The 21,362-nt window shown below is 37.3% G+C and overlaps 1 protein-coding gene across 1 annotated transcript; it reads right to left on the reverse strand.

Moving 5' to 3' along the window:
- Positions 1-6,346: 6,346 nt before the first annotated feature.
- LOC126179036 (uncharacterized) lies at positions 6,347-21,340 on the reverse strand. The gene is made up of 3 exons (XM_049924579.1): positions 21,115-21,340; positions 17,877-21,029; positions 6,347-6,545 (listed from the first exon to the last, which is right to left on the reverse strand). Exon 2 carries the CDS (start codon positions 21,003-21,005, stop codon positions 19,500-19,502), a length of 1,506 nt encoding a protein of 501 aa, XP_049780536.1. The 5' UTR covers positions 21,006-21,029; positions 21,115-21,340; the 3' UTR covers positions 6,347-6,545; positions 17,877-19,499.
- Positions 21,341-21,362: the final 22 nt, after the last annotated feature.

The raw sequence follows: 21,362 nt of genomic DNA on the forward strand, positions 1-21,362 counted from the left end.
CAATGGGTAGTCCCACCAGAGGCAAATTCCAGCAAAAAGCCTTCGAATGGTCCACAATGTTTCTGAACATTCCACATTTGAGTGTGTTCTGGAATGCTCCACAATGGTCTGGGATATTCCCAAACATTCTGGAATCTTCCTGGATGTTCCAGATTATTCCCAAACATTCCAGAACATCGTGGATCATTGTGGAACTTTCTGGAATGGTCTCATATGTTCTCGAATACTCTCAAATGTTCTAGAAATTTCTAGAGGATGAAACTTTTCAGCCCTTATATCTTTGAAAGCATGCCCTTCAGATAAAAACAGGGAACCTTCTTCATGGATGGGAGATAGAGGGTTACCACACTATATAACCCCCTGGATCGTACTGGGACTTGTTTCTGAGTTTTAGCAGCACACACATTGTACACTTCCTTTTATAATATATACTGATATGATTATTTATAGTATCACTGCTTGATTTTCTCTTCCTATGCTCCTCAACTTTCATTTACCCCAGTTATTTGCGTGAACTGTCAACCTGTGTCAGTGTAAGTGGAAGGGGGATGTGTCTTACAGGTAAAATTTTGTTAAAAGTTACATTTCATTTAATGATCTCTTCATTTCTTAACTATTATCATGTAAACATTTGTCTGTGAACCTTTTATAGTTCGCTGTCTTACTAGATAAATATTATAAGAGTATTTCTAAACTGAAGATTAGGGAAATAAATTAATGTATTTGAAGAAAAGTAGCTTCATGTGCGTATGAATGAAAATGAACTCTCATAATGAGAGTAATTAACGTTGCAGTTAGAATAAAACTGGAATTTAGTACTTATTCCTTGGTTGGTTATGGTTAAAATAAGGCTCAGTGCACCACACTATGTCAGCTTTTGAAGGCCTGTAAGTTGATTCTCAGCAAACATGATAGAGTTTTCCACACAATGTAAGAACAAAATATGTAGCGTACATTTGGAATAGAGTCGTTGCGGGTGCTGATGACTCATTAGGTGACCTTGCGATTCTTCTCCTCTTCATGCTTTATGATGTACATCATCACAAAACATTTAAAGCTTCAAGAGAAAATAAGTAATGAGAAGAGCTAGGAATTTTAGATGTAATTATATTAGAAAAACATGCAAAAAGGGATGCCAAGTCCCAATGCAAAAATTTATTATGGAAGGCATATGTAAGTCATTCAATCACAAACCTCCAAAAAGAAGTTATTCAAAATACATACATTTACCTACTTTAATCATTTGTTTTGAAAACTATTGAAAAATTTTCAATATTTCAACATTTGAATGTTGTTTCGAGTGAGACTGTATCTGTGATTACTCAGCAAATCTGTTCTAGATCAATAAGCACATGAGGCACTCATTTTGTTTTTAAATAATAATATATATGCTTATTCATTGCTACATCCTCCAATCACGGTTTTTGCCTAAACTCTGGTCAAGTTTGTTAGAATGATCCACTATACTTCTTTCTTACAACACCACTACTACAGTCATCTCATGTCTGTTGTCTGGAAGCAGTGTCCGTGATGATATAAATTTCATCACATTCCACCCAGAACCTGACCTTCCACTGCCATATTTAATTTATAAATGAGAAATTCCTTTGAGGACTATAAGAGATAATTCTCATTGTTAACAGGCTTCCTTAGCAAAGTATTTGGATAATTATTACCACTTAACAACTACCATTGCAAATATGAAAATCTTAAGCAAGTAATAGTAGACAGTGTCTACACAGCATAAATGAAAAAGCAATAACACTCACCCTACAGAACGCAATGAATTATCTTAATTTTCTTTGTTCTAAGCTACAGTGAGAGCTGCATATTAAGGTATGCACAATAATTGTGTGTAGTATAGATCTGAGTGCTTTCTCTGTGCTAAGCAAGGAAACGGTAAGCCAGAAACGAAAAATAAAGATAATCACATTGTTATGCAGCAAATGCTCTACTGCTGTGCAAAAAAAAAAAAGTGAACGGTAGGTCCAAATGTAATCCTGTGAACCAAGATATTGAAATGATTCTTGTAACAAATACTGTAACTAAAGTAGATACAACAGCATTAGAAACACAAGAACTGAATGTATAAAGAAATTACTAAACACAGGGTAACAATATCACTGTCTTTACAGCTAGCAGTCAGTTTTCCTACTTGCAACCTACATAGAAGGAAAGAAGATTTAGAATTTAACATCCCACAAATGAGCAAGACCTTGGATTGGAGAATGATGAGAAAGGAAATTGTTCATGTTCTTTTCAAAGAAGCCATCCCAGTATTTGCCTTAATAGGTTTAGGGAGACATAAAACCTACAGCCAGATGGCCCGATGGGGATCTGAACCGCCATCCTTCCAATTGCATTCTGTGTTAAAATGGATGCGTGCGCGTGTACACACACACACACACACACACACACACACACACACACACACACACACACGTGCGTGCACACGTTCATTTGGATTCTGTAAATTTATAGCTTCAGCCTGGTGCTGTGGATAGCCATAATTACCAAAAAGGCAAGAAGTAGGGACAAGGACAAACATCAGAGGATGACAGAAATAGAAGAGAAGGAATACTTCCCATAGATAAAAGCAGGACACATGGCAGATTGCCCATACGGAGTCAGAAGCTATAGGAGGATGCAGGCACAGTTACAGTTGACCATTTTGAAAAATGTGGTGTAAAGGCTCCAGAGGCAGACAGAAAGGCTGCAAGCATGATAGTGATACGTGCAAAGTGAGACTGTAAATACAACTGAAGTAATAGGCAGGGAAAAGAATAAAACCACCACGTGATGGAAGAAGGTTTAGAGAGGGAACAATGACATAATACTTTCCTCATAGTCTATATCATCCTTCTTATGCCAAAATTAAAAATGTGGAAGAATGGCAATTCTGATTTACACGCTTTAGCAAATTTAATTTTTCATGTACTTCACTATGGCAAAACTTCAAATGAGTTGCCTTGCTAACGTAAGACAAAAATGCAAAGTCCATTATCACAAAAGTTAAAATGAGCATGTTTTTTAATGCCACAACAGCAAATGTACCACATTCATGATTTTGGCACTCTGTTAAAAGCCCTCAGTGTGTTGGGCAGACATGAATCTGCTACATATATTTATTAGACATCCTTACAAATTTTCTAACATGTGATTACAAACACACAGTTTGTCATTACTTACATCACTCACATGTAGCAATGTAACAGATTACTCTTCACCTGTTCGTGTACAAGCTCAGTTTGTTGTACAGAGTGTTACTGCTGGTAAAAAATGTACTGTAGCCAAGAATAAGCGTGAACATAATTTGCTACTCTTTCAAAGCAAGTAACAACTCTGAATGGTATGAGTGAAAGATAGTTGCGTGGGTCAGGAGAACAACTTTACTTTGTGTCTGTGTGTATCACTTCGTGTAAGAACCATCCAAGGTAAAGTCAGCTGATCACAAATCTTTTGAAACATGTCTCATATAAATAGAGTGTGACTCTATTCATTCCAAGATAGAGAAGAAAAGTATGTGCCACAGAACCAACCTGAAGGAGGGGCACAAATCATCTGAAGTTGCAGGAAGAATTCTCATCCTTTCATTGTCCACAGCATGCTGTATGGCAATTTTCTAAACTTTAAAAACAACCCAAAAGATATTCCCAGAATCCTAGTGCACAATTTCTGATACCCCACTCTGAAAGAAATGAACCTTTTTCAGTGTTTTACCATACAGAATTTGTAATGCCCTTCAGGAACGAAACCTTATAAAGAAAGGAAAGATCTTTGCAAATACGTCTGTTCCTAAGGCAGACACAAATCAAATTCAGACAGCAACAACAAAACTCAAGGATCTTCTCAAAATATGTGAAAAACAGATAATTATGCAGGAATATTGTGAATACTACTGCATGAGGGTCTGAATGACATGCTGTCTGAACCCGAGATATTGAAGAGGACTCTGGTGAAAATTAAAGGTTTCTGTGGCTTATATTATTTGTTTACATTCTTGTCTGTAGTTTCTCTTGTTTATTTTAAAGTAATAAAAGTGGCATTGTTGTCAGATATATCTGATTTACTTTTAGTACATTGCAAAAATTCAGTTTCTTAGTATTTACAGAACAGGAGAGAAATATGATTATAAATCTCACACTCTAACATTTTTAAATGTGGTAACAATAAATCAGGTGCAAACTGATTTATTAAATTGACTTATACAACAGAAATAGAGCTGCTTATGAAAGCAGCCACACCATATGTTTCAAATATTGCACAGTCATCTTAAGCGGGCATCATCATGCCATGCTCTGGTGTAGTGTAAGTTTGACTATAGAGCTGCAGAGCATGCAGCTCAGCACAATGAGGCCAACCTAAATTGTTCCTTCTTGGAACTGCACAGTTGGGAACAGTTCCTCCTACACAGTACTTAGTCCTGGAACACTCTTGATCTCTATTTCACATCTTGCTAATTCCTGTTTGCTGTACTTGTTCCAATGATTTTCCTCCCTCTCTTTTATCTGTTCCTCTAGTCCCAATTGGTAACAGTTCTAGAACAATAAGCAATACTCAAGAACTGGTTGGGTAAGAAGATTGTGAGTGATCTCTTTCACATTGAATAATACTTCCTTAATATTATTCCAGTGGGTCTCAGTCTGACATTCACATTTGCCATAACTATATTTATGTGGTCATTCTCCCTTAATCTGCTTTGGATGAAAACACCACATATTAAACCGTTTGATTCCAGTGATGATACAGTCAAACAGCAACAAGATTTTAATGTATTACACTAGTTCTCACAAGCAGCGTAAAAATTGTTTAGCGTTTGAAAATGGAATCAGTTCACAAAACAGTTATGGAATCAAAAAGAATTCCAATTGCAGCTCAAGATTGCAAGGACACTATTTGCACTTATGCATCTGCTACAGCACATATGCAAAAAGAAACTGCTTTGAACAATAAACGGTATTAGTTTCGGGACAGATATTTCAATGGCTGTTTTAGTATCTATTCTTTTACGGATTCACAGCTAACTAAAAACTGGTAGCAGTTTGTTTTCTACTTCCAAAATATTGTATTGTATTGTATGTTAGCCGGGGACCTAGAAACGACAGAGAGGCTTCGTCCCCGCTGCAGCCAGTGGTCCACAACCCCACGATGACTACCGTAGTCCACTTCACCCCTCCACCACCCCACACCAAACCTAGGGTTATAAGTCTTAAATACAGGGTGATTCAAAAAGAATACCACAACTTTAAAAATGTGTATTTAATGAAAGAAACATAATATAACCTTCTGTTATACATCATTACAAAGAGTATTTAAAAAGGTTTTTTTTTTCACTCAAAAACAAGTTCAGATATGTTCAATATGGCCCCCTCCAGACACACGAGCAATATCAACCCGATACTCCAACTCGTTCCACACTCTCTGTAGCATATCAGGCGTAACAGTTTGGATAGCTGCTGTTATTAATCGTTTCAAATCATCAATGGTGGCTGGGAGAGGTGGCTGAAACACCATATCCTTAACATACCCCCATAAGAAAAAATCGCAGGGGGTAAGATCAGGGCTTCTTGGAGGCCAGTGATGAAGTGCTCTGTCACGGGCTGCCTGGCGGCCGATCCATCGCCTCGGGTAGTTGACGTTCAGGTAGTTACGGACAGATAAGTGCCAATGTGGTGGCGCTCCATCCTGCTGAAATATGAATTGTTGTGCTTCTTGTTCGAGCTGAGGGAACAGCCAATTCTCTAACATCTCCAGATACTGTAGTCCAGTTACAGTAGCACCTTCGAAGAAAAAGGGACCAAAAACTTTATTGGCTGAAATGGTGAACAAATGTACAACTAAATGAAACTTTATAGCTCCCTTAATTCGCTGACAGATAGTGCTTAGCTCTGCCTTTTGTCGTTGCAGAGTTTTAAATTCCTAAAGTTGTGGTATTCTTTTTGAATCACCCTGTATAGCATCCAAGTACTATACATCACAATGTCCATTGCTCCTATGAAACAACTTGCTTTGAAAAACACAATGAGTCTAAAATCAACATCTTTTGTGTTCATTCTTGTTTTTGTTTAACAAGTAAAATTGCAAAAAAATTCTGTGTAGCTCACAATTATATTCGTTATTAACATGTTTTGTATTTCTGAATTATGCTTCTGAACTCATATAACTGAAATCAAATGACAGTCATAAACAGTCTCCGGCATAACATCCGAGATGATAATAGTTTTACTTACAATGGACCAGAAAGATGCAAAAAACATAAGACTCAATGTCTCACTGGTAGTTACCTAAATGAAATGGAAACACAGTTTTTGATCATACTACACACAGTTAAGAAATACAACCAATATGTAAGTGTGTTAAAATGATTTTAATCTTGTTTGGTAACTATACATGAATCTGTGGTGTCATTTATGACCTTTCACTAGTATATCTTTTATATGAAGTATAACAAATGTTAAAGCTACTGAAATTATTTTTTAGAATGACTAGAAGAATTCCTTTCTTCTATAATTCTCTTCACATTTATCTGTTTCATTGGTAAATGCCTGGAAAAAAAGAAAAATTATTTTATACACGTACAAAATGAAATGTTGATATGCAGCAAGAAATTAAATTACAAAAAAGGAGAAACTTAAGTTATTGTTAAAGTAACATGTACTGCAACATACAAACCAATGTCATATTTGACATCCCTTAAACAACACTACAAATTATCATGATTATACACTGTATTATATAAAAAAAGGGGTAGGCTGTGACAGTTTGACATACTGAATAAACAATGTACTGTTAACATTATTGAATCAGGAAACCAGAAACAATGACAGCTGTATTTTATTTCTGGAAGTTATTGCACAGAAATACTGTATTAGAAGGCTGCATACAATATGTACTCACTACAAATTTTATAGTGTTGCCATGTATCTATTTTATATATAATTGAAGACCATTATAAAAATGGACAGACAGAAACAACAGGATAAAAACGGTATCACAATTTCATAATTTTCCAAACCAAATTTGAAAGCAAATATACTGAAATATCACTTAACAGTTAAAATAAGTCATCATAAAAAATCATTTATAAGAGAAACTTATCATCTAAAAAATGTTTAGGGATTCTATTAAATTTATTTACGACAATAGTAGTCTAATAATTAGCCACAAGTAAACCAATTACAACTCATGTATTAATATAAAAGGTGTACCAAACAGCAAAATGTCAGTGACAAGAAAATATAATAGAAATTAATGAATATATTTTCATTGCTTCTACCTTAGAATCAATTCATTTTTTTCAATACAGAACTAAGCTATTATTGCTAGGCGAAGAGAAACTGGTTACAGAGAATCATTATGTTGAGATAATTATCATTTTGTTGAAAATGATTCTCTGGAAGTATAAAAATCTGTTTCTACAGGTCCAAAATAAATTATGTTGCCACCCATATAAGATTCAACTACAAGCTTTCTGGGTGCACCACCTGACATCTGATCCTTACAGAGAATGAAATAATTTTTTACAAATATCCTCACATGTTAATTGCAACATAAGTAATGCAAACTACACAATTAAAGATTACTCATAGGACTCAGAGTGGTTGTTAATAATTAAAGGAGATGAATACAGCAGCCTACGACATTACAATACATGATCACAATGTAATGCTACTGCAAGAAGATCATATGTCAAGATCAATAGTGCGTCATAGTAATGTCTTCTTGTTCTCCTGAGCTCAACATCTCACACATTATCAAAGGATGCTGACTCAGTTTTGAAAAACTGACAGGCCTGGAATCATTTTTCAGAAGAGACAGGGGAATAAGTAGCATGTCCTTGATCCAGAGCCGCCAGCAGGTGTCCTTAGTGTGTACAGTGATGACATGCAAAACTATATATTACAAGTCATCTCGAACAAGTTGTGTGTAAATCAAATATCATTGTACAACAGGGAAAAACCAAATGAGGAAGAACAGTTGTTAAGACAATGACCTCATAATCAGGAGGACAGAGTTTGCTCTGTCCATTTATCCTATTTTAAACTATGGAAAATCCAGGACGGAATGTAACAATATTGTGAAAAGGAAAGTTGCTACTCACCACATAGCGGAGATGCTGAGTTGCGATAGGCACAACAAAAAGACTGTCACAAATATGCTTTTGGCCAGTAAGGCCTTCATCAAAATTAGACTACAAATACACACACATACACACTCACACAAACGCAACTCACACACACGACTGAAGTCTCAGGCAACTGACGCCACACTGCAAGCAGCAGCACCAGTGCATGATGAGAGTGGCGACAGGGTGGGGGTAAGGAGGAAACTGTGGCACGGAGGGGGAGGGATAGTAGGGGTGTGGATGGCAGACAGTGACTTGCTGTTGGGAGGTGCGCAAGGATGACGTGCAAAGAGGGTAGGGCAGCTATGTGCAATCGGGAGGTTAGATGGAGGGCAGCAGAGAGGTGGCGAGGGGGGGGGGGGGATAGCTGAAAAGGAAGGACTGGGTGTGATGGAGGAGTCAGGGCTGTGTAGTGCTGGGATGGGAACAGAGAAAGGCCTGGCTGGGAGAGGACAATGACTACAAATGTACAAATGGACCACCCTGTTGCTGAGCATGCTGCCAAACATGACATCCTTCAGTTACATGACTGTTTCACAGCCTGTGCCATACGGATCCTTCCCACCAGTACCAGCTTTTCTGAACTGCACAGGTGGGAACTTTCCCTGCAATATATCCTATGTTCCCGGAACTCTTCTGGCCTCAATCTTCATTAGTCATTGTCCTCTCCTGTCCAATCTCTTCTCTGTTCCCATTCCAGCACTACACAGCCCTCATTCCTCCACCGCACCCAGTCTTCTTACTTCTCTCCTTCCCCCCCCCCCCCCCACCTTTCCGCTACCCTCCGTCTAACCTCCCAACTGCACACAGCTGCCCGACCCTCTTTCCACCTCATCCCTGTGCCACCCCTACGCTACTATACCTCCCCCTCCCAGCCCCAGCCTCCTCCTTACTCCCACCCAGTCGCCACTCCCATCCTGCACTGGTGCTGCTGCTCACAGTGTGGCCTCAGTTGCCTGAGACTGCAGTCACATATGTGTGATGTGCGAGTTGCATTTGCACAAGTGTGTATGTGTGTGTTTGTCATCTGATTTTGATGAAGGCCTTACTGGCAGAAAGCTACATTTTTGACAGTCTGTTTGTTTATCCTATTTTAGAATTTCCTAAATCATTTTAGGCAGATGATCCCCAGAAGAATAATGATATAATGATTCACAGGTGTTGACGTAGGAGTTTAACAATGTGTGATCTTAAGAGCAACCACAAGATTCACAGAAAATTTAAATAGGACTATACTGACTATTCGGATGAGTACTTTCTCAGATCTCTAAAGAGAACCAATTGAAGACACTAACAGGAAGAAAGCAAAACAAGTATACACTGGATAGAAACCACATTTTAACAGTTAAGATGGCAGATGGCACAGTAACTAAGAAAACTGTGCAAGTGTTTCTCAGAAGATGAATCAGAAACACAGATAGCTGGCAAAGTAAACATTAATACCCCAGACTTAATGCTAGATGAGTTGCATCAAGTCATTTGGTGTGTAAAGAAAGAAAAGTTGCCATGAAGCGATGGCATCTCAACAGAAATGGTAAAAGCCAGAGGCAAAGTAACAAAAATTAATTTGTAAAATTGTTTGCAGAATGTCTGCAGAAGATGACAATTCCCTATGAGTGAAACAGTGTTGGAATTATTCTACTTCACAATAACAGAAAGGAATGAAACAGCTGCAGTCCAATTAACTTCACATCCACAATGTACCGGGTGATTAAAAAGTCAGTATAAACCACGGAATAATGTAGATAGAGAGGTAAAAATTGACACCCGTGCTTGGAATGAGATGGGGGTTTTATTGGGGGGGGGGGAGTTATCGGGCCTTTTTTCTTTGGGAAATGCGTGATTCTGGTTTTGTAACTGCTACTGTGACGGGTGAGAGGTGCACCGATATGTTACAGAATCGCATCATCCCCAGCCTGGCTGATAAACACCTGCTGGAACGTATGATGTTTAAGCAGGATGGCGCTCCACCCCATATTGCTAGACGCGTGAAAGATCTCTTGCGTGTGGCGTTTGGTGATGATCGTGTGCTCAGCCGCCACTTTCGTCATGCTTGGCCTCCCAGGTCCCCAGACCTAAGACCGTGCGATTATTGGCTTTGGGGTTACCTGAAGTCGCAAGTGTATCGTGATCACCAACATCTCTAGGGATGCTGAAAGACAACATCCGACACAAATGCCTCACCATAACTCCGGACATGCTTTACAGTGCTGTTCACAACATTATTCCTCGACTACAGGTATTGTTGAGGGATATTGAGCATTTCCTTTAAAGAACATCATCTTTGCTTTGTCTTACTTTGTTATGCTAATTATTGCTATTCTGATCAGATGAGGCACCATCTGTCAGACATTTTTTTGAACTTTTGTATTTTTTTTGGTTCTAATAAAACCCCATGTCATTCCAAGCACGTGTGTCAATTTGTACCCCTCTATATACATTATTCCGTGATTTATTCAGTTTTCAAATTTATACTGACTTTTTGATCACCCGGTACTATATGTTCAATGAAACTGTCACCAACCACACAAGAAAAATACTGAATTGCAGCCAAGCAAAGAAACAAACAGGCATTATACTTTTACAGCACACTGGGCCATTTGAAAGTTGTGGACAAAGTTACAGAGCTGACCAATAAATATGAACAACCAAATTGTACAACTTTCATCAGACTTCAAAAGCTCTGAGAGAAATTTAGAATTGAAAGAGGAGGCAAGCAGGGACATTTCATAACATCAAACTTATTCTCAGCAGTTCTAGATGAAGTTGTGACATCCCTAAACTGGGAAAACAAAGAAAGAGTATATTTTAATAACATATATGAACAACCACCATCATTCTGCTGATGCCTCTAGTACAGATAAACTTTTAAAAAAGCTAATGAAAGATAGATAGAGTAAGTTTGAAAGTACGCATAAAATTAATTATAATAAGAATATAATAAAGCACAACCAACTCAACAAGAATAAAACAGTACAAGTTAATTACAAAGTCAGGGATGTTGAGCATTTGTAGTTTGAGAAAATGAAGACAGCTGTTCATGATGGGAGGGGGATATGCAGTCACTGTACACAAACTTCTAAAGAAACGGAGACTACTGCAAATTAGGTGTAAAACAAAACATAGGCCTAGAGAGAGAGAGAGAGAGAGAGAGATGCTGAATGAAACACAATTCACTGTCAAGAAGGCAATGCGTAAAGTCTCCAACAACTGCTGCAACAAAATACTATCAAAGGATCTCTAACAAAACCAAAAGAAATCTTGGTCATACACAAAGGTACTAAAGTTAGTGTTCGGACATTCGCAAACCAAACAAGGAATGAAATCGTGCACACCAAAGCAAAAACAGAAATGCTGAACTCTGTTTCCAAATGTTCACTTTGAAATGGAAATTCAGGGGTATGCCCCAGTTTAATTCTTGCACACCTGCAAAGATGAGTGACAAAGATATGAGTATCATTAGTGTTGAGAAACAGCTGAAATCGCCAAAACTGAACAAATCTCCAGACATTCATGGAATACTTATCTAATTCTGTATCAAATTTGTGGATGGGTTAGCCCCACTTTTAAATATACTTTACCATAGGTCCTTCGAACAAAAAACTGTGTACAGTAGTTAGAATGCAACTTGTACCCAACTACAAGAAGAGTAGCAAGTGTGATGCACCAAACTACCACTCAACGCTGCTGACATCCATTTGTTACAGAATCCCAGAACATATTCTCAGCTCAAAAGTAATAAATTGTCTCATACTGAACGTCCTAGATGCCAACCAGCATGGATCTCAAAGATATTGATCATGTGAAACTCAACTAGCATTATTTTTTATTTTTATTTTATTTTTTTTTCAAATGACATCCTGAACGCCATAATCAAAGCAGTCAGGTAAATGCAGCATTCTTCAATTTCCGAAAAGCATTTGACTCAGTACCGTTGTCGGCAGCAGCAGCTGATACTTGTATCAGAGATTTCATTTTTCTCCTACATTTCCATTATTGCATGGCAGTTCAGGAATGGAGAAGCTGAAATACTTGTGAAGGCTTATCAAACCAATCCTGGCATGAAACATTTCCTGCCTCCCACAGTCCTACTCAAAATGTAAGAGAACAATTTAAGTAGTTGTGCGCCAATGATAATGATCTTCTGCTGTGGCACACCAGTTACTTGGGTCAATGTTTGGACTCTAAGTTCTTCTTGAATTGGTCCTTATAGCACTTAAAAGGAGCACAGGCCTGCTACCTGTGCTCATTTCACTTTATAAAATTTGTCAAGGAAGTCAGTAACCCATCTACACTTACTATAAAAATTACAATCATATACGGTATCAAGCAGAATTTTTGACAGGATTTTTTGGTAGGAAGGATGCGGCGTGATATCTTGGATGGAGAGTCAGCTATAGGACAACTTCAGGTATGCACCAGTAAAGTGCATAGTGATCCTTGCTGTTCATTTTGTATACCGATGACCTTACAGACAATAATAACAGTTACGTCAGACAGTGTCATCTATAATGAAGTACTGTCTGAAAATAGCTGCACAAATATGTAGTCAGATTTTGATAAGATTTCAAAATGGTGCAAAGATTGGCAACTTGCTTTAAATGTTCAGAAAAGTAAAGCTATGCAATACAAAAATGAAAAAAATGTAGCAAACTATGATTACAGAATTGAGTCACAGCTCGAATTGGTCAACTCGCACAAATACCTGGATGTAACACATCATAGAAATATTAAGTCAAATGATCACAAACGCTCAGTTATAGGTAAAGCAGGTGGCAGACTTCAGTTTACTGGTAGAATATTTGGGAAATACAATCAGTCTACAAAGGAACTTGCTTACAAAGTACTCATGTGACTCATCCTAGAATATTGTGTGGGACCTGTACCAAATAAGACTAACAGGGGATACTGAATGTATACACAGAAGAGCAGTATGAATGATCACTGGTTTACTTGACACCTGGGTGAGTGTCACAGAGGTGCTGAAGAAACTGAACTGGCAGATGCTTGAAGATAGATTCAAACTATCCCAAGAAAGCCTATTTACAAAGTTTCGAGAACCAGCTTTAAATGACTCCAGGAATATACTACAATCCCAACATATCACTAACATAGGGTTGTGAGGAGAAGATTACGTTTACAGCATGCATAGAGGCATTTGAACAGTCATTCTTCCAGTGCTCCATATGTGAATGGAATGGGGAGAAGCCCTAATAATTGGTACAATTGGTCACCTACTTCACTGTGTTTAGCAGAGCATGGATGAAAAAGTACACACATGGCAAAAGAAATAAACAATAGACTAAAAATGGTTGGAGTGCTTGTGATTAATTAAATTATACCTTCAAAAACAAACTTTTGACAAGTCTGAAAGGGAAAGCTTACTTACAACCAGTGTTTATCATCAAATTTTACTTGTGTTAATGAGGCATATAATTTTAAGGCTAAAACTGTTCAAAACCTGACGGTTACTCAGAGAGTAATGAAGCCATACATGTTGGGATTTACTGCAAGACACAGGAAAACAAATAGATCAGGGACAAAATTGGAATGGAACATGTTATTTGACCATAATGAAAATGAAACAGATGTGATCAAGACATATAGCCAAGCGAATGGATGGTAGACATGACAAGAAAATTCTTTGGTGGATTCTCACAGATAAAAGGACCAATACAACAAACTAATGGAAGGTGTGTCAATGATATCAGAAAACCGCCAGAATGTGATGCATGGAAAAGATTAGAAGAGGCTTTACAGAGCAGTGGATGTCATATGGTTGGTTGGTTTGGTTTAGTTTAGTTTAGTTATGTTCTGTAGATCATTTTCACGATTATTTTATCGATATGATCAAAGATTTTTGTTGCTGAATAATGTACTCCTTTTTGAGCAACTGACAGCTTCAATAATGGAGAGGAAAGGTCATTTTTCCCTCTAGTGTTGCATGTATGAACGTCACTGTTTTTCACGAATTGAGATAGATTATTTATAACGAATTTCAATGGCGAATATATGTACTCTGATGGTGCAGTTAAAATACCTAACTCCTTGAATAGGTGTCTACGTGATGTCCTTGGATGAACATCACTAATTATCCTCACTGCTCTCTTTTGTGCAATCAATACTTTATGTCTAAGTGGTGAGTTACCCCAGAAAACTATTCTATATGACATTAATGAGTGGAAATATGCAAAGTATGTTAGGCTGAACTGTTTATTACCTAGACTAAGAATTATACGAAGAGTGAAAGAAGCTGAACTTAATTGTTTGAGAAGCTCAGTAATATGCTTCTTCCAGTTCAAGTTGTCATCAATGTGAACACACAAAAATTTGGAGAAATCTACACTGTTAACTGAGCCCTGTCGGTATGACTCTATTCGGTATACGGAACTAGATACAGTGAGCTTTTTTTTTTAAATTAAGGGAGAGTCCATTTTCTGAGAACCACTTAATAATTCTTTGGAAGACATGCTTAACAATATCTTCAGCTGCTTTTTCTGGAATGGGATTTATTATAACATTTGTGTCATCTGCAAAAAGTACTAGTTCTGCTTGCTGAACGTTAAATGAGAGGTCATTCACATGAATAAGGAACAGCGGAGGACCCAAAATTGAACCCTGTGGGACTCCCTTTGTGATAATTCCCCATTCACTAGAATTTACCACCCTCTCAACATTATTTGTGTTATTCAGCACAAGATGATGATAAGTGTAGTGACAGAAATTAAAAACAAAATTAACCTTCCTGACAATAATCTAAAGAATGAACTGCAACATATTGAAACTTTGTACAGAAAATGAAGAAAAACGGGGCTGAGACCAGACAGAATGAGGTACCACAACTAAAGATTGTAAGCACCACATAGGAACTAGTAAATGCTATCAACTGACATAGTCCCCCAAGGCTGATCATAAATTGCTTAAAAATCCCAAGAACAAGTATCACAGAAAATCACAACATCAAAAATTTACTATTAAGGAAAATAGGAAGGTAAACAAAATCTGATGTTTCTTTTCTAAAGTAATATCACAGAAATGAACACATTTCAATACTCACAAAGCAAACTTGTTAAACAGCAGGCTACAGACACAGTTCTCATGTGGCACTCCATACACACAATTAAAGTGTGGAAATGCGAAATGTTCTAAGTACAATTTTTTAAACAAAACACGTTTCAGTGTTATTGTGTCCTCAGAACTCTGTTGCCAAATGTTCGTTACTAGATGACACATAGTAGAAGAAGGGAACATAGGGTTCCACAAGATTTACAGACTGTTGACTCAGCACAAGCCATGAACCCATTCCACGTAACTCTAGTGCATACAAAAATTTCTTTGATTTAAAAATGCTGCTGAAACATTATTGTCAATGCAGGCATATACTGATGAGTCAGAACATTATGATCATCGACCTACTATCCACATAAATCCATCCAAGCAACAGCAGCATCACCTGGTGAGGAATGACTATAGTCAGCCACAAGCACAGTGCATGTAGTATCAGTGAACTTGCTGTCCTTGTGTATAATGGGGAAGTTGTAAAATGTAAACTTTCACAGCCAGAAATGTCACACTGATAAAATGTTCTGGACTATTATGCCATGGTCAAATGAATCTCACAATAAAACCAAACGTTTTGTCCCCATCTGTGAAGTACATTCTCAAGGGGCTTGTAGCTTCTTTGAATGTCCAATTCACACCCTGGCTCGCTACTGATTGCACCAAAACTCTGCTTACCCGTGCTTCCGTGCAGTGGCATGATGACACATATTTTGAAAACCCGAGCACAATTGGCCATTGTCGGCTGCCATCGTCTGCTTTAGCTATCACTCTGGCATCCAGATGTCATTCGGTTTCACACCCTCCTCCTTTCTATTGAAATTCCTGGGAGGATTTACAATTTCTAAGGCCCCTCTGTACAGCCTTTCAGGGTACCTACTGGTGGCTGCCAGTACTTGGGTCCTATCAAAATTAATATGGTGGTCTCCTGGCTGCACAGCATGTTCTGTAACAGGTGATCTGTCAATCCTCCCCTCTTCGGCAATTGCCCTTGTGCAGATCACTCAAAAAAGAGAAGAGCACAGGGACAATTGCAGAAGAGTGGGAGAAGAAAAGTACATTAATGTTTTCAAATGAACAGGTGAGGTCAAATATGAAATAATGGAATGAGGCCAGCTGGGCAGCGATGAAAATAGGGTTTATGGCCTGCAGGCAATGGTCATATATAACATTTAAATGTTGAAGAAAGAATGGAAGAGCATGCACTTTAATTTGAATTATAATACATAGAAATGAAGTTGTGTACAGGGTGAACAAACACAACAATAAGTTCAAAATTTTTGAATCAGAGGTACAAAAATGATGACTTCCTTTGACACAGTTATGACAAACTGCTGTCAATACAAATTGCAAAGCTAATTCTCCTATTACGTAACTTACAGAATTTCACATTATGGCATACCTTTTCCACAATAATGTTACTATGTTAGTTCATTTAGTGAAACTTCATTATCTGTCATTTCAATGAAGAAAATTTTGTTTCACTGTCATAATAAAATAACCTACCACAGTCCCACAGTCCACCACACAGTCACACATATGAGGTACAGGTTTGTGTGTGTGTGTGTGGGGGGGTGGGGGGGGGGGGAAGTTGGGACACTGCTTCAGTTCTCCCCTTCAAAGGCAAAAGGCACATTTGTGAGATATTCAGTAGAGACCAAATCTCTCACGAATGTGAAGTTCAGTAGCAGATGTGTTGTGCAAAAAAGGTAGTGTTATAACACAGCAGTAATACTAGAACAGACACCTTATCTTCCACATTCACAAAAAGTACATTTTTTTTTGCAAAGACGAACTGTTTTCTAGCAAAAGTCTTAATATAAAGCATTCAGCACCTGGCAGGAGTTCTCACTAGGGTCCGCTTCATTTTTTGCTCAGATTTCACTGTAACCCACTAATTTCTCTTATTATGCATTTCAGGTTTCCCTCTTTTGTATAGCTGTTCTGGCTGCTTATTTTTATTGACCCATAAAGCATAAGTGAGTAACTTATAGTGTGCACAGAGCTAACAGACAAATGTTAACTAAGGAGAAGGAGCACACAATTGAATTAATGGACAGATGTGAGTGTGTGTAGGATAGCTATGAGGATCATGATAATATTAGAAGCCAGTAGTGACATATGGAATCAATGTTTCTCACTATTTCTCAATGGGACAAATATAAAACTATGTTTGCAGGCAAAGATAATGAAAATCGAAATTGGCACGTCTTACAAATAGGAGAAAATAAGTTCTAATATGCGGAAAAGGGAGATCAGAAAAACTAAATGAAGCAACAATGAATACCAATAATAAAGGGCTCATTTGAAGGAGAAATGCTAGCCAATATATTTCCTGTTTTGATACAATAATTTGCTCAGAGGACAATGAGGTAAAGTGCATGTTTCAAGAAAAGTGAACTTTCGCATGCAACAGAATGAGTGTTACTTCATCAAAGACTGATTTGAGTGAAAAGATGAATAGACTTGGCAATATTTTGAAAACATTTAAGTACTCAAACCAGTAGTTATCTTTAAGGTAGTACCTTTATAGTAACACTGTGCAAAAGAAATAAAATGAGGGGAAGTTAACTTTTGACGACAAGCAACATATTTTAACAAAGCACCAGCATACTGAGGAGAACTGTAGTCCTTTAGTATAAGCCTATCTAATGTTTTGTATATGCATAAAGTTTGAGCTTTGCCACTGTACCTGTCTCAATAGCATCCATGGTTAAAATATCCTCTCCAGCAGTCATGTCGATATACAAATATTTTAGAGATAATTTATACTTTCTCCATTCACTGCAACTCACAGACATGTAAAAAATATATATATATAACATTACAAAAATTGTAATACATTCTAACTTAAAATCTCAGAAATAAACATTTACACCTGAAAATATTCTTCAGCTACTCCCACATTCATGAGAATGATTTTGACATTTACAATTTCAACTACAGCACAAACTACGATGCCTGCAAAACATGCATGCAATTTATTTAACTATTAACAATTATTTATGGATAACAACAGAAATAAACTTTTGTCTTTGATAAAAATATTTAACTGCAGTGCATTTAGTTGCAATAACAAATGCTCATTGTTTCAAAATAGCAAACAAATAACTGTTAATGGAATATGCATATCCAGAATAACAAACAAATAACTCATGAACAAATAGGCATATTCCACACAGAGGTAAAAAATTAACAATGGAAACAAAAAAATTGATCATACAACTTCATCTACATTCTTGCTTGTTGCTCACAACGTTCCCTATTTAATGAGGGATCACGCACCTGTCACAACACAGGTATTTATATTCCTTTTTGGATTCTCCAGTGCCAAAGTTAAAAGAAAGAATCTAATCTGTAATAGGAATTCCAAAACTAGAAATAAATTTAAGTTTTCACAAACTTTGCCTTAGCACACCATAAATCTCTACTGAATGTCTTATTGTCCTTCCACATGGATCCAAAAGGTGATGCTAATTTAATCACGCACCAAACTAAAAATCTGCAACAATGATGAACATCTGTATGTAATTCACTCATTCAGATCTAGAATAGTTTCAGACAACACGTTAAAATCAGATGTAACCAAAACGTGATTACTGATTAGAAAACAAGAACACACAAATTTAAAAATTACTGTATCGACATGCTGCTGACAGTAAATTTGTTCTTTCCTCAATAACACGTGGGCTAACATGAATATTTTCAGCAGATTACAACTATATAGTTATGATAATTATGTGCAGCCAGTCAGCCAACATTACAGGGAAAAATAATACAGTTCACTCTCAATCTGCTCTTTAGGTGGCCCTCCCACTGTTTTCATTGGTGGACAGCAATTCCACAGTGGTAATAAAAGATCCATAGCAAACCTACAAAAGGGAAGTGCTGACCGGGTGAAGATTTTCAATGGTATGCAAAATATACTCAGATGTTTGAATATGGTAATATCACTAGATGAAAATACGACACAACTCAAAATTTAAAAAAAAGTGGGTAAAGAATAAGAAAGGATGATGGAAAGGTGGACAGCAGAGAATGTATATGTGTTGGTGAGAATATGTTACCAGAAACAGACTATTCCGAAGTGTCAAAGGGAGTGAGTAGAGAGTGAGAAATACACTACAGGAGAATCAGCTTATATGGTACATAAAAGCCTCTAATAGCACATAATATTTTCACAGTCCAATTACAATATTATTTATAAGTATTGCTAACAAATATGATAGAAAATGAATAGAAAGCCTTTCTCAAAGAGGCAGTTGTATGTTTAGTAACATGCATAGGATCTATCTATTTTTGTGACAGAAGTTCATTAATGTTTTCTGTTTCTCAGACATAAGGGAGTATGATGAAATTTGCAATGCCGCAATAAGTAGCTGTTTTTGTAAAATTTTGCCTCACATTCTCCACATCTATAGCGCGGCCGCAATAAATTAAAGGGTCCACTGTGTTTATGTCTCGTATGATTTAATAACTCATTGTTACTGATAAATGCTTGCAAACAAAGTGCACACTTGAACTGCTTTAGAATGGGTTCTATTTCATTACTAGGCTGAAGTTTCTTGGAAGTGTTTAATAAAATTCCATGTTCCTCATTCAAATTTTTATCTGTTTCCATAAGACTAAATTTAACTCTTTTCGCAGGACTAGTGGCACTGGAATACACACAACGTGCCTCACTTTCTCCATCTACAAAAAAATTCCTCTGGTTTCTTGCACTGTTGACATACGGTGTGCTTGTAACAAAACGCCGTTTTGGAATACTGCGAGGTCTCCTCATCTTCCTAAATAAAGCTTTCCACCTTGATCTTTTTTGTGGATGACCAACTGATATTGATTTTATATCACAGATATCATTGTTTTCTCTCTTATCATCTGAATCTATTTCATAATGCAGTCTACGTTTCACTGCTTCACTTCTTGCAGTAAAATATTGAGCATCTGTTCCTTTCTTCGTATGATCGCCTTCTTCACAAGTTGGCCTGTTCTTCAAAATTGATTTTTGAGCACCATTCTTTGCCTGTTGGTGTTCAAATGGGGAATCCACTAGCAGTGTAGTCGGTGGAGGTCTTGCCTTAGGATAGTAAAAAATTTCTTTAGCAGTACTTTCGTCACAATCATTTTCAGGATCTAAAGTGTCTGAATATTTTTCTATAAACACTGTTTCAAAGCTTTTAAGGTGCTTGTTTTCGACGTGAATAAGCAGTTCTTTCTCCTGCTTTTTCCACACTCTAAACGGGCAAAATCTGCAGTTAACATACTGATTAGGACTAGCTTCCCTAAGTATGTTTAAAACACATTCCTGATGTCTATACATAACGTGTTTCATCAGTAAATCGGGAAGGTAGAACTTTGCCTGGCAGATCGGACATGGATGGAACTGTAAGTTCTTGCTATTAATAACAAAAGTTTCAATTTCCAACGTATGAATTTTTTTTATATGTTCTTTCAACAGGAATTCAAAGCCGTAATGCTGTGTACAGAATGGACAAAACAAACGACGAGGTAGATTTGATGAATGTACAATAAGTTGATTAACAGTAAAGCTAACATCCACCTGGCCATCGTAATCTGGAAACAACGATCTATTCACTGAACTGTTGTGTGTTTCTAACTCCACTTTGCCGGTTTCATCTTTCACTGGGCTAGCAACAGGAAACGAATTTCTGCATGCATCAACAGTACATAGGGTATTCAGGAACTCTCCAGCTTCTTTCAATACTAACGAATAATCAACATTTTCTACAACTGTTTCGTTGCTGCTGTTGGCAAACACATCATCTCCGCGGAGTTGCTCCGAATGGTGCGTCTCAGTCATGTCACCAAGTTTCCTCTTTATGTCCTAAACAGAAATATTATTTGTTATTTGACGTGTACACATACATAGTAAATGCCAACCAATGAAAGTAGCACAAGCCGCTACGTACCCGCTCTCCACAGGTTTCAAACCGGTTCACTCAAACCGCCTTTTACGTCAACGCCCACGCAATTTAAACGTCGTTCAAAGTCGGTTCGTAACAGAGGGCGTGCACCAAGATGAATGCGCCAATCAAGTTCAACGCGCTACATTCAATCATAGCCCAATTCCGTAACGTCAGTTAAGAGAATACTGAGACATTTTATGGATAGTGACCAATATTGAGGCTGACCTACATATATACTGAACGAGGCTAAG

This window comes from Schistocerca cancellata, chromosome 1 (assembly GCF_023864275.1).
Source record: "Schistocerca cancellata isolate TAMUIC-IGC-003103 chromosome 1, iqSchCanc2.1, whole genome shotgun sequence".
Lineage (NCBI taxonomy): Eukaryota > Metazoa > Arthropoda > Insecta > Orthoptera > Acrididae > Schistocerca > Schistocerca cancellata.